The sequence below is a fragment of the Periplaneta americana genome, chromosome 15 (assembly GCF_040183065.1).
Source record: "Periplaneta americana isolate PAMFEO1 chromosome 15, P.americana_PAMFEO1_priV1, whole genome shotgun sequence".
Classification (NCBI taxonomy): Eukaryota; Metazoa; Arthropoda; class Insecta; order Blattodea; family Blattidae; genus Periplaneta; species Periplaneta americana.
Genome location: NC_091131.1, coordinates 45,198,941 through 45,214,280, shown reverse-complemented (window position 1 = coordinate 45,214,280; position 15,340 = coordinate 45,198,941). Strand labels below are relative to the sequence as shown.

Genomic DNA, 15,340 nt, shown 5'->3' with positions numbered 1-15,340 from the left:
TTGATGTAGGCTTTTATGTCATTTTATTATGAGCTGTTTACTATGATAAGAGTTGTCATGGTTGACAAATTTTCGTATTATCCATTTCCAGAATGGACATCATTATGTTTGTTGATCTTCCTGTGCACTAATTCGCAAAGCATCTTTTGAATCAGTCCATCTGATATTAAATTTATTGTCTTATTGAATAAATCATGCGAATTAGTACGATACATTAATAGTAGGTATAGTATAGTATAGTAATATTATTTTATTTTCGTTCATCTTTGTCAAACAATTTTAAAAGGCGATAAAATCTTTTGCATGAATTTATCTGATAGAGAAGTAAATCTTTAGCTCCTGTTTCGTACATTTACGAGACCTGAAATAACCCTGCCTCTGATAGAGGGCTCTAGACAAAATTTGTCAGCCATTTTTCGGCCATGTTGAATTTTCACGCTGAGTAACATCTGCTATAGAAAGCATAATTAAATCAAATCATCTGCTATAGAAAGCATCATTAAATCAAATGAATATCACCACCACCAGAAGCACCTGCAGGGTTTCATCTGATTAGGGGCGACACTTCCTCACTACCCATATGTTAATTTTTGAGAGTTACAAACAACCTGTGCTAATTAACATCTCCCCCCCCCCCCGATATATTTTAACCAAACCAACGCACATGGAAAATATATAGAATGAGGAAGAAATCAAGTTGCTTAGAAATAGTAACAGTATATGTTCAATATTAGAACCACCTGCTTGAATGCATATGCATGCCTCAGTTCGATTCTCCCAGTTGCATATAATACTTTTGTTAGTGTGGTGAGGGTGATACAGGATATGGCTTCTGTGACCTTTTCTTTGAGGTGTTAAAATCTGTTAATTTTCTCAGCGTACATGATGCCTGTAAGTGTCCTCACAAGTAAAACTCCAGGGTGTTAGGTTTGGCGACCATGGTGGCCATTCAACAGGACCTCGACGACCTCTCCACCTCCCTGGAAATATGTTTGTCTAACCACGAACGATCTTGATGGCTGTAATGAGATTGGGCACTGTCTCGTTGAAACATGTCGGAAGAATGTTCTTGTTCTCAGCATGCTCGGGAAAACTCTCTTTTCAAGCATTTCCTTGTATCCTTTAGCAGTGAGGGATTACCTTTGATAAAAAAAAAGCCCAACAACTATTGTTACCCGTATGGCAAACCAAACCATCAACTTTCCTGCCTCTTTCATTTTTGACGGATTCAGCCAATTGGGGTTGGTGTCACTCAAATACCGCCAATATTGTTTATTGACTTTGCCATTAATGTAAAAAAAATGTCAGAAATCTGCAAAAAAGATAACAGGCAATTTTCCTACGTAACCTGACTTTTGTCTTATTCTATATATAGACATGACCTATACATTTTTAAAACTCTGTCTGCATACTGCAAAGTAAAAAAGCCTCACTTCTTATTAAGGGTAGTTGCTCCTAATGAACCCTGCTGCTACTACTACTACTGCTGCTGGTGCTGCTGCTGATACTACACTACTACTACTACTACTACTACTACTACTACTACTACTACTACTACTACTACTACTACTACTACTACTACTACTATTACTCAACACCTCTTTCGTAACTTGCATTATGTTCAGTAATTTTCACTTGCTGTTGCATGGCCTATCTAATATCTATTCTTCAAAAAGTTCTCTTGGCTATAATGCTTGAACAACGAAATCATTCCATTCATCTTATTGGACACGCGGTATTGAGAGTGCAGTGATATGATGTGATAATGAAGAGGCCAATTTTTTTTTTCGTCTTTTTTCGGTTTCTTTAATTTTTGTGTGTGTACCTGAATTTGACTCTTTTGAAGTGCCTATCTTGCAGTATGACGTCATCCATGATGACGTAATGTGTAGACCATGTATGCCATCTAGTTTTCATTTTATAAATGAATTGAACCGAACTCGCTGACTTCGCTGATGTCTCGCAGCATCATCATTCAGTAGCACTAAATTTGTGACGCAATTTTGAGACATTTGTGCGCATTATTTGCCACTTTTTAACAGGCGTTCTCTTTCCACCCAGAACTGTGACTCAGAAAGTTTGGTAGATCACGTGCTTCTTAGCTAAAATCTTTCTTAAAATGCTCTTGAAACAAATACGTTAGAGTTAATTTTGAGATAATTTCACGAATCACGAAACAAGTACTGTGAAGATTTTCATTTTTCTGACTCATTCTTAAAAAAATGGTTTTCATCCACTTCGAATATATTTTGGTTTAGGCATTTTCAGCGGTGTATTCAACGTCGTCATCATCATCATCATCATCATCATCATCATCATCATCATCCGTCACGAATTAGGCATGTGTAGACCTGTTTCGGTCCCATCTAGCAGTCTTGTATTCAACGTTCTGTGATAAATTACGTTGTTATTCGAGCATATTGGATATACGTATTTACAATTTCCTCCGAATTAGCAAACCTAATGCTTTCCGTAAAATTAGACTTATTGAGAACGAAACCGTTTTATTTTGGAGGTTTGAAATGCGTTTAAACTCAACATTTTTTAAAGAATGGTATAGGGGAGGAAGCGAGGAAAGATGAATTCCAGTTTTTTTTTTTTTTTGTTCTATAACTTTAAAGTATAAATTTAAAGATTAATAGGAGTTTAAAAGGTAATAGGTGACCTTTTATTCAGCTGTTTTTTTTAAGGGTGGAAATAATATAGACCTTTCAAAAAGAGTGTCATAGATATAAGTTCATTCTCATGTTATCATGAATATTTCAATTTATATAATATGACTAATTGATAACCTATCGCGTTGACAGACTGTTATTAGCACCTATATGCAAACTGTTGAATATTTGCGCAACAAATGATAAACATACAATCAATTGTACAGAATCATATCCCGCTGTGACAGAATAGGTCTACTATTAAGTATCGGTAAAATAAAATAGGCTAATGATGCTTTAAAACAAATTCACATGAACCTGTAATCATGGTTCGCAACACATTCATCCTAGAAACTGCGGTAAAAACAAATAAAAAAACAGATGGCGAATGTTCGAAAGGACTTTTTTTTTGTTCATGTTTCTTTATTACACTACAACTTGATACAAATCAATTAATCTAATCAATCCGCGGCGCAACAGTCTATTGAGAGCCAGGGCCGATCAGCCGACTGGTGGCCTCATGTCATATGCTGCTTTAGAGGTGAACGATCATCCATCCAACCAGAACGGAGGTATCGTGTGGTTAGTACGATGATCCCCCAACCGTTATAGCTGGTTGTCATAATTTCGCTGCCTATCGTAGCTCCCAAATGCATCACAATGCTGGATGGGCACCGGTCTTGTACTTGTATACTGGCCGAAATTTCAGAAGAAAATTTCTTTCCCCATGAGGATTCGAACTAGTGCTCATTTCTTAACGCGAATCCTAGGCATGATGCCTTAGAACACGATACCACGGTGCGGGGAAAGTTGATACAGCGTCTTTAAAAATTACATCACATACCGAGTAGGCTAAATGCGCAACATGCATTTATTGCAGAAATACTAGAGAATATACCTATTTACTATCTCCCGATGTATTTTTTTATTTGTAGGTTATTTTACGACGCTTTATCAACATCTTAGGTTATTTAGCGTCTGAATGAGATGAAGGTGATAATGCCGGTGAAATGAGTGTGGGTGTAACAAAGTTAACTCCCATGGAAAAAAATGCAGGCTTGAACATCCCTCTGTGCGGTATTTGAAAACAAACGCTGTTCTTTTTGCATTATTGAAATTTTAATTCTTGTGGTAACTTAGGAACTGGAATTATTGAAATAAATTATGCTTTCTCCAAGATCGCGAAAATTTTAATATCGTTTTTCGCCCGCAATATGCCTAGAGGAGGGAGTTATAAACGACGATCAGATGCTGGGCAATCATATAAACCAAGTTCCCAAAAGAAAAGGGGAGTATTGTATTGTAAAATATTGCATTCGTAATATACGTTAATTATTTTATTGACTTCTCTGACTGAATCTTTGTGGCTTCTAATTTAGAATTGCTGCGTTGGATAAATGCCCGAAAATATTCTTGCACCACTAAAAATTTCGAAGACGTAATTTGTACAGTTTTAAATATGAACATAGTTTCCATGCTTATGACATTAGCAAAAACCATAAAACTAGTAAACTATTGTGATTTCATTATATCAGTAGGCCTACATTTAAAATTGCGTGATTTGTATTTATTTGTCAACAGTTAAAGATAAACCATATTCAAGATGTTCGCGTAGGTTCGTGATGTCCCATAATGCATTGTACGATCGTCATATAAAACGTCATTTCCCCTTTCTGGAAACGATCAGAAGAGGAACGTGAGTTGCGGAGTTAAATTTGTTGTGCTACCGATTTGCCTTTGGTGAAATATCATTTGATTACTTGTGTTTGTAACACTTTAAGTGGCAATTCATATTAGCATTTAAAATGCCGAGACGCGGACGAAGCAGCCCACCACCTAGGTATGTAAAAGCAAAGGATTTTTGTGCTCAATGGCGATTGTAACCGTGATTCGTTTTAAGCAGTAATTTCCTATCCTATTTGTTACTAGCCTACTTCATTCACTTTTTTTTTTCACAGAATGTTTGATATAGAAGAGAAAATTGGGATCCGAAAATTGTATTAATATGACTCCATTTTATTAGACTAATTTATGTTTCAAATATCATTAAATATCACTACTATGGCTGATGAAATCGGCAGTCGATAAAATGCAATTAAATAGGCCTTCGACTCAGGGTTTCCAACCGCCCAGGTAATCCAGAAAAAGGACTTTCGGTCCAGGCAACATTTTGATCCTGCTCTGTATGTCGAAATGTTCTGGAATTGAGATTTCATGATGTCTGGACGAGATGGACATTCAGTTGGATGATAATGATTACCTTTGTATCTTACGAAGTGTGTATGACTGTAATGCTTCTGCTGAACAGTCTGTGGATATGTTGTGAATTACTGAAATTTGTAACGCCAGTTCCAGTATCTAATGCCTTCCGTGAAAGAATTTTCAGTTTACTTGGTCACATCTAGACAGGTAATTAAACAACTGAAATAAACTGTCTGAAAATCTGATCAAGGCAGATTTACAAGTAAAAGTTAATTTCGAAGTAGGTTATGTTCTGAAATTGTCCAGTTTCTTAAGGACCATCAGTAGTATCATACAGAAAGGAAAGAAAAGGGTAACCTAATCTGTTAAATTTCCTCTACTGAAAATAGCTGTTGGATCTTCCTTTGTTTCTGACACATAGGACGCTTCTGCATCTATGACATGTTGGGGAAAAAAAAAGTCTTGCATAATTTCTTATTTAGCTAGTGTAATTCTTGACATATTTCTTCGTTAAGTTCATGATCTGTTATTGTAAAAAATTCCCATCACGTTAGAAGTTGAAGATGTAAGTTGTGCTGCTGTTAATTCAGACGACAGAAGAAAAAAGGAAGTTAAGCTCTAGACTGCTCCGAAAACTTCAGTAGTAATACCCTGCACTTGGTAACTTTTGAATGTGACCAGTCCATTGATATCCTCTTATTGATATGCCTGTATAAACGGTAAACATCGCATTTCTGTTTTCAGTTTTTATTCAACATTTATGACTTCACATCATAAAATTTATGGGTAATCCTTTACAATGTGTTACCAAAGGAAGACTATCTATTCATGCCTCCTACCGACCAAAATACATATAGGCTATGCAAGGAATACCAAAAGCTGAACTAGCCAAGCCTAACCTGTCACTATACTTGACCTTACGAAAACACACTTTCTATGTGCCTACCAAAATGCTTACATGCAAGACATGCAATCCTGCCTCTCCGCCAGCCCCCATTTCCACAGCAACTTTTCACTCTTATTTTCAAGGGTGAAATTGGTGTTTGCACTTAATTTGATTAAACGAGCGTTGAGGAACTTCTGCCGATTTTGGAGTAGACACCGACCCACTTAGATTAATTATAATTAAGAAACACTCCAAACGAATTATCTTTGCACCAAAAACGGATGCTCCCTGGACCAAATTGTCGTATTTTATAATTATTTGAATGCAACAGGAGTCAGAAGTCTTGCTAAAACCGGCGGAAGTCCCTCAACGCTCGTTTCACCAACACCATGATTGTAATAGGGCCTATATTATAATATTTTAACTTTTTTTGTGCAGATCGAGTGTGCCAGCCCGTACTTCGAGCACATACAGCCAACCAGCACCGCACCATGCACCTCCTCCACCAGCCCCTGTTGTTGTTCAACAGCAGCAGCCTGGATTGCTGAAGCAGATGGCTGCAACTGCAGGAGGCGTTGCAGTTGGATCAGCAGTGGTTAGTATTTATATTTTTTTGTAGAATGTATGTTTGCACTGCTTGTGGGGAGCCAAACTCATTCAGTGTATCACAAAATTAAACGAGATATTAGGAACTCGTATTGTGAGAGAATTAAAGGTACGATGACATGTCGCTACTTTTGCAGCGATGCAGTACAAAAAACTGTGCAACTCTCGTACTGCGACGTGCGAACAACAGTGCAACCCGAAAAGTAGCGGCTGCCGAACCTGCTGCCCGTTACATTTCCATGCTGCGCGCAGCTTAAAAGTAGCGACGTGTGAACAGGGTTCTCAGGGTTGCAACCGCAGCATTTTTGATATCGGTTTTGTTGAAACTTTTGCTGCGGTTGCAACCAGTGTTACCACCCAAATGTGCCAATGAAATTTTTATTGTTTGGATATATTTTAATGTTAGATGTGATGAAAATAAATTATTTGTAACAGTTATTAAATGCACAACACAGTCTGAGCATATTTGCTGATGATATAATTCACTTTTTTTAATTTTCCGTAGCGTAGTTCCAAACAGGAGGGTTGCCAACATTGATTACGTGAATATATTGTTGGTTATCATTTAAGTATATAGGCGTTTTTAAAAGCTTTATAGTAAAAATAATGTCTGTTTCTGAATACTAGATACGACAGAAAAGCAAATAATAGATAAGGAAGCTTTCGCATGAGTTTCTTAATAATGCGAACATAACCACAAAATGTATATTGAGAAGTCAACACGGAGATGGAAACCTGCAGCATGACTGCGGCTGCAAAAGTAGCGCCTTGTGTGTGAACAGACTCGCAACCTCCAGTTGCAACTTTTGCAGCACTCGGGTTGCGCAGCACGAAAAGTAGCGTGCAATGCGCTACTTTTGGCTTATGTGTGAACAAGACACGCAACTTTTGCAGCTGCAGTACAAAAGTTGCGCTGCAAAAGTAGCGATGTGTGACCGTACCTTAATAGAGATATTCAAGTAAACCAAATTGCACTTTTAGAGTGTAGAAACGAACATTTCTGTCATTAGAGAGGGAGAAAACGATGTGTCACGGGCCAGTAAATGATCATAACTTGGGAACGACACATCATACAGTATTCGTTTTGGTTCATTCAATCAAGTTCTGCTAGAATAATACCATTTTATAAAATTCAGAGAAATTTTAATGGAAATAATTTCGAAATAGTTGTGCCTAAGAGTTAGTTTTAGTGAAATGTCTAAGCATACGAAGCGAAAATGCGATCAAGCATATCGGGAACACTTGAAAATGAAGAGAGCAGTTCAGCGGGAACAGGACAAGATGCCATTCACCACGGCAGAGAATGTTCATGGTTGAGCAGGAAACTTCGAAAAATGAACATAGACGAGGCCATGCCCAGTTCGTGGGTGTGAACAATGATGTAAACGTTGTTCCATAGCTTTTTACTCCGAATTCGTCTGCATCAAGATCATCAGCTTGGTCATTGCTGAGCTGGTTGAGGGGTTCAGGGAACAGGAATGATGCCAGGATAGCATTTTAGTGTATAATCACACATTGGAGTTAATGGATAGGCAGTTAGAGAACTTTCGAACTAAACAAATTTGATTATGAGTGTAACATCTGTGATTGCTCTGGTACAAGAATGCTCTGAAGCCAGATATAAGATGCTAGTTCAGTTTTACATCCATCAGTTCAGTCTATACTCTGCTCGCTCAAACTAGACCTCTACACTGTCTGGTTCAGGTTTAGATTTCGTGTTTATCTAATTGTTAACTGTAAGTCTTTAATTTCTTACCTCTCATATCATAGTGTGTCTTAGGCAATGTAAAGCTTGAATACTCAGAGTATGGTATATGTAATGGACCAGAAATACTTGCGACTTTGTCTCTTTTATTTATGAGCTGGATGATTATAGTAGTAGCAAGAAACTTCATACATCTGATGATCACTTTCGTGATACTCCTAATATCCATTTTAGTTGTTCTTGTACATCTCAAGTTTTCTCTGTTCTGCGGCTTTTCACATTCTCGTTTGAAATTCTCAAGATGAATGTGATTTCATAGCTATATTCCATTACAAAAATATCATAGTTTTAAAAAATTCAAACCGTCTCCTTGTGTTCCATTTTCAGAATGCCGAAACAGGAGTGCAAAAGTAAGATATTTTTACATGTCTGTGCTGAACATAATTTTAATTTTCACTTGCATAATAAAGTACTGCCATCTTTTTAATGTATCCAGCTGTCTGCTGACAACATAAAGTCCACTATAGTCTATTCAGTTGTTATTTTTCACGAGGAATGAGGGATATTTTGATTGGTGTTTATTATAGATGTCTGTTGCTAGTAGCCAGAGTTGGGATGTAGTCAATATATACTGCAGGGCTGTGTTTTCTGCATCTGGTACTGATGATTTTAATTTACTTCTTTTGTGGTTTATGGGTACTCTCATGGGTACTCACCTTGTCGTGGTCAGAGGGCTTAAACTTGTTGTTTAAGCTAATAAGTAACAAAGAGGTACCCACAGAAGCTGCATTAACACCATCGCAGTCCCACTATATTTTTCACTGCTTATGATTCATGGAGTCCCTCAGTGTAAAATTCTCCGGAGGTAAAATAGTCCCTCAATCAGATCTCCAGGTAGGGACTGCACTGAGAGATGTCAAGAGTCGTACTAAAGTACTTATTTGGAACACCAAAATTGTCATTGGGTAAAAAGAAAGATAGAATTTCAAGGTATTACATAAGCTGACGCATAATTAGATAAACTTGATGAAAAACAGCATTGAAGGTATAAACTGATGTTAAAACAATTACAGATAATTGAAAGTATTACACTGTTGAAGTTGGGAAACAAAATTGATTTTTTAATTAATATTACTAACCTGCTTTGAAATAAATACTGAAGCATTTCTGGTGATGTGATGATTCGAAACTTTCTCGGGTTTCTAGGCAGGTAAAAAGTTGGTGATACACAGACATTTCGAGAATGTTCATCTTCCTGGTGACTAGGGGTTATTGTGCTGCTTATTTATAGTGCTGGAGGGAGGAGCTAGGCGCTGATTGGCTTCTTGTGTTCCAGGTGTTGTGGACCACAGCATGAACACATTCCTTGAAACGTCTGTGTATCAACAGCTTTTTACCTGGCTAGAAGCCTGAGAAATTTTTGAATAACCTGCTTCGTTTTGTTTTATTTTTAAAATTGTAACATGTCCCCATACTGAACGAAAAATTACTGATCTGTAAATATTTTTTCCGTTATTTTTATTGTGTGATTGTTTTGTATACACCATTCTTCTTCTGCCTTATTTTTTATTCCTTTTTGTACTATAGCTTCTTCGGCCATCTTTTTTTCTTCCAAGTGACTGGTTGACCAAGTCGGTAGAGCAACTGAGTATGGACTGAAAGTTTCTGGTACAGTCCTGGTGGTGGTGGAATTTTTCTTGTTGCCCCAAAATCCACACAGTTTCTTGTCAGATTGAGTTCCAGGTCTTTCCTGAAGGTAAAAAGTCAGTTGAGTATAGTGCTGACCGTACAGTCTATTGTAGTTGAAGGTCATGAAAGAATGGAATTCTACCTCTTTGAGCTTCTAGCTTCTTCATGGCATCTCAAGGGGAGACCTTTACTCTTCTCTTTCCTACCTCAGAATATTTCCAAACCAATTAAATTCTATTCTCCCTACAAGACGTTCCTCACATTACATCTTCTTATCCTATCATGAGTGATTTTTTTCTGTCCATCATATTTTTGTTTAACGTTGCGTGGAATCTATTTTTATAATCTTGTTTCATAACTCATACTTCTACAACCATAACAGATAATTGCGACAATTTTAGCAGTCGGGATTCTGTTGTATCAACATTTTCTTACCTAATTTTTCAACTATCCTGTAGTGCCATAATCTTAGTTTTAGCAATTGAAATTTTCGGAATATGTATTATAAGACTTTCTTGTGTTAAATTCTATCATACCTGGTTTACATGTTTCGACGTATTAGTTCTGAGGATGACCCATAATAGGTCGAAACATGTAAACCAGGTACGATAGAATTTAACACAAGAAAGTCTTATAATACATATTCCGAAGTGATACATTGTTAAAAGTTGTGTAATCAAGATGTGAAATTTTCGTTCACTGAAGACTGCTTTTTCCTGATTTAGGGTCACACAGTGGGACATGCTCTGACTGGAATGTTCAGTGGAGGTGGCGGTTCTGGTGAAATGCAGCAGGGTGGTGCCCCCCCTCAAATGCAGCAACAGCAAGGTTACAGTACAGCAGCTTCACCAGAAGAACCTACTGGACCATGTGCGTGGGAAATCAAACAGTTCCTTCAGTGTGCACAGGGACAGAGTGATCTGACGTTATGCGAAGGTTTTAATGAAGCTCTGCGCCAATGCAAGAGGACTCACAGTAAGTAGATGACGACATTAAATATTAATATTATTATTATTTTTTTTCATGTTGCTCTTAACCCCTCAAGCCGTGTCGATGTATGCTTATACATCTGACTCCAGCACAGCTCCATTGTGGTCTGATGTAGGGGATTTAAATACTGCCTGAATTGAATTTCGGGAGGGGAGCATTACAATCAGCACTGTGACCTGGAAGATACATTGCACTAACCCTTGAGCTAGGCAGATTCCCAGTCCACATCAGCTGATTACAGCAAGGTTCAGTGCATATCCAGGTTTCAGGCAGGCAACCTCACTTTTCCATAGACTAGCCTCCTCCATGAATTGGTAGTTGCATTCGGAGAATGCTATGGAATAATGTCGATGCCTAATAAAAGAAAATAGGAGAACCCCGAGAAAAACCCAATTGCGACTTTGTCCACCACAAGTGTTAACTATGGATTTTTCACATGAAATATCATAGGTCATACCAGGCCTCGAACCTGACCGCTTGCATGACAGACCTAAGGTCTGATCACTCAGCCATCACAGAGGTCATACAGGATGTAAATGAAAATTGTACAAGATGTCAGAATAATTAATTGGTGGTAGGAAACTTGAGGATGGAGACTTACATTTATTCTATACCAACATGAAGGTGTCCACACCTGTGGAGTAACAGTTTGAGCATCTGGCCGCGAAACCAGGTGGCCCAGGTTCGATTCCCGGTCAGGGAAAGTTACCTGGTTGAGGTTTTTTCCAGGGTTTTCCCTCAACCCAATATGAGCAAATGCTAGGTAACTTTCGGTGCTGGACCCCGGACTCATTTCACCGGCATTATCACCTTCATCTCATTCAGATGCTAAATAACCTCAGGTGTTGATAAAGCATCGTAAAATAACCTACTGAAATAAAAAAAAAACCTGAAAGTAGGCAGCAGAGTGCTTATATATTGTTTTGCTTTTATACTAAGCATAGAGAAGCTGAATTGTGATGCTGTAAAGATATTAGTTTCCAGATTTTTTTACGGAATTAATTTTTTTCAATATCCTTGATTCTGAAAAAATGGTGTCAAAGATGCTGTTTTTCTGTGTACAGCAAGTTCTCCTAAACTGTTTGATGGTTTTCATTCATATTCAAGTGAGTTTAACTAGGAATGATGTCCAAACAATATAAAGTAAGAAAAGATACCTTAATTTGAAATAAACACACAAGAAGGAAAAAGAATTTCTTTAGAGAAATTGTGTACACAATTATTTGCTCGAGTCTTAAGTTTTTTTTAACACAGCACAAGTCAGTATGTGCTATGTGCCTACTCAAACCGAGGGTCTCTTTTTCTTAAGAAGTTTATTGGTAACAATGTGAAACTCCTCCCCCACCTTTTATGTTAGAGGAATAAGATTTAGAATCCTATTATAAAATACCTTTTAATTGTTTATATAATTCTTAATGATTTTTGTAAATAAAATTGTTGCAAATTTTATACATTGTAAGTATGAATTTAGTATTTTATGCGAATTTGTGCAAATTTTACCTACTTGAAGGAAGTTGGATATTCTACATTTTGGGATTAGAAAGAATATCTTTTGTGTGCAATCCAGGAAAGGAAAGTTTCTTCTAATTAGAGTGCTCAATAAATGTTTCCATATACTTACGTCTTGTGAATAATTTTTCATAATAAACTTGTTAATCATCTTTGAAACAGGTTCCTTTTTTGTCTTCAGTCATTGGCTTGCAGAGTTATGTCTTTAGCAAATGCTATAAACTGCACACTTCTATCACAGACTGCAGTTGAAAGTTCGTGCAAAATTAAGGAAATCTCTCAGCTCTTCCACAAACTTATAATGTGTTGTACCACATACCTCAATTATTCTTTGTTTGACTACCAACAATTTTATTAATATCACGTTCACTGAGGGACAAGATTTATGTGTAGCATATAAATAATAGAAATAATATTGCTGTAATGTGAAACGAGAATATGCGTATTTTTGAGGACATATGTATACTTGTGTTCAGTCTTTCTATTTAACACAGTGTCAAAACATTGCACTCATCAGTACTTGCCTGTTATTTCAGCAGTACATTATATTGAGAAAATGTGAAAAATATATTTGAAACTGCATTTGTAAATTTATTGTAGCATTGACCCAAACTGAATGGCAACATGAGTGAGAATACTGAAGTTGTTGTTTAGTCAACTGTCCGAAAACAGGTGTGAACCTCAAAAGTGATGCCAAAAAGACACCACTTATGAGGCAACTAGGCCAGGAGATAATGGGGTAGAGTGGCCAGTTCCTTTCCCTATCTCTTAAATTGACTGAGCATATTGGGAATTACTTCAATATCTTTCCCAAAATACTCTATGAAATGTTTAATATAAAACAATTTTTTTCTCGAAAAGGAAGTGCAAAGGAGCAAAATTGTATTAAACTTTTTTGTTTTAAATAACTCAAAGAATAACCCATTGAAATTAATGACATTACTTATGGTTGTGTGTGCGTGCGTGATATATATCATTGTTCTTATTGTGTGTTATTTTTTTTCTGTTTCAGACTTGTAACAAGATGGAGTTTAATAGTTCCTGGTTTTAGATAACAAAATTATCCGTGAAAAATCTGCAGCTATAAGATCTGTACTGCTGTTTGTGTTGATGAAAGACGCCTGCTATTTGATGCAGGAGGTAGTTGATAAATACTATGGATTTGTAAATTAGAAATATTAAATCTGTTATGATTATTGTTTAAAGTGTAGTCCTTATTTTATTTAAGAAGAAATAAGTTCCTTGGGTGTAACGGTTTTAAAAGCTTGACAAACCCTTAGTCATTGGTTGTACAAATTATTTTCCTTTTCCCTGCAAAAGAAGTTTAAGAGTTAGGCCTGTGAGACAGTATACAGAATGAAGGCTTTAGAATACTGTGAGAGTGTTCTGTGCTAGACAGTTAGGGAAACAGAGAGAAGTAAATTGTATTGTGAAATTGTTCATGTCAACTAGAGCGCACTTGTTACCTCTGTTAGTTTATTTTGACCATCTTAGTTCTGTAAAATGTCAGCCTTGTTATTCATAATATATTTCCTGTTTGTTTCTTAGTAAACTATTAGAATTTTCCTTAAACTGTAGCCCAGCTATTTATGTATAGAATAAGAGAAAAATAAAAACTTGTTCTGAAAGAAAATTGTATTTCAGACTTTGCTAACCTAACTCTTAAGAATAGGATATTAGAATATGGACAACTATCTCTTGACATGAGTAATTTCTGAAAGATATTCCTTAAAATGCTATAGTTTGTTTCTTTAAATGTATGAAATGTTAGTATTTCTCTCAGGTATGCTTATGATGTGGAGAAGTTGTTCACAATATGGTGCTTATGTTAAACTATAGAAAAGATCTCGCAGAGAAAAGTGATTTTTTAATTGAAAGAGATGCAAAAAATTTCGAAAACGAAGTATTATGCTACGTAACGTAAAAAAGTTTCTGCGTGGTGTTGCTCAAAATACTATTTTGGGAAATACAAAATCATTAAATTTTAGATTCAGCCAACATTGTTCATTGAAATTTGTGGATCAAAAATGTCGATAGCTGTATTGTATTATATTTATTAACATTCCATGGTATTCATACATTGCTTTGCAGCTAGAATATGGAACAAGTCAAAAAACTTAATACTATTATAAAGTCTTAATTTATAGTCACAGTCTAGATGAAATATATACAGACGAGATTTACAATATCTATACTAATAATAAATCTGTAGCCGAAATTTTTCTGGTAATTTTCGATTTTCCAAAAATAATTGGTCCTAACATAATATATAATTAACCACCCTGAAACCGAAAATCGCTTTTTTGAAATTTTTGTTTGTATGTCTGTCTGTCTGTCTGTCACCTTTTCACGCGATAATGGCTGAACGGATTTCGATGAAAATTGGAATGTAAATCAAGTTCGTTGTAACTTAGATTTTAGGCTATATGGCATTCAAAATACATTATTTAAAAGAGGGGTTATAAGGGGGCCTGAATTAAATAAATCGAAATATCTCGCTTATTACTGATTTTTGTGAAAAATGTTACATAACAAAAGTTTCTTTAAAAATAATTTGCGATAAGTTTTATTCCTTGAAAAATTTTGATAGGACTGATATTTATTGAGATAAATGAGTTAAAATTAAAATAACTGCCATCTAAGGCCGTGTAATGAATTAAAAAACAAACGACTTCGTCTATAAGGGGCCTTGGACAGCAACAATCGAAAGCTATGAAAGATAGCCTACAGATAATGTTTCTGCGTTTCTATGAAGTAATATCGGAAGCTAAATTAACCGATTTGTATAATTAATTATTAATTCACCATTGGAAAGTGTAGTTTCTCTAGATGGACATAATGCTATAATGTTATCACAGTAACTTCTGAGTGAATCGAGGACAGGTAAGATTAAAATAGCTTCTTATGCACAGAAAACTTGATAGGCTATTCTGTACATTCGTTTCCTGTATTTCCTAAACTAATTTTTATGACCAAATGAGTGGTCTCTGGACCAAAATGATCGCATTTTAATTTTTTAATTCAATTTAAATTAAGTAACATAATAAACGATTTATCCTTATATCAAACACGAATGTTCCCTGGATCAAATGTCCTATT

At 36.0% G+C, this 15,340-nt stretch overlaps 1 protein-coding gene across 1 annotated transcript; it reads left to right on the top strand.

Moving 5' to 3' along the window:
- Positions 1–4,173: 4,173 nt before the first annotated feature.
- On the top strand, positions 4,174–13,446 carry Chchd2 (Coiled-coil-helix-coiled-coil-helix domain containing 2). Its single transcript, XM_069847028.1, has 4 exons — positions 4,174–4,494; positions 6,181–6,337; positions 10,468–10,717; positions 13,254–13,446. The coding sequence occupies exons 1-4, from the start codon at positions 4,460–4,462 to the stop codon at positions 13,259–13,261; spliced, it is 450 nt and encodes a 149-aa protein (XP_069703129.1). The 5' UTR covers positions 4,174–4,459; the 3' UTR covers positions 13,262–13,446.
- Positions 13,447–15,340: the final 1,894 nt, after the last annotated feature.

Coding starts and splice junctions, on each gene's coding strand:
- Chchd2 (XM_069847028.1), top strand. CDS start 4,460: ATGCCGAGACGCGGACGAAGCAGCCCACCACCTAG. Junction 4,495..6,180: donor CGAAGCAGCCCACCACCTAG/GTATGTAAAAGC, acceptor TTTTTTGTGCAG/ATCGAGTGTGCCAGCCCGTA. Junction 6,338..10,467: donor TTGCAGTTGGATCAGCAGTG/GTTAGTATTTAT, acceptor TTCCTGATTTAG/GGTCACACAGTGGGACATGC.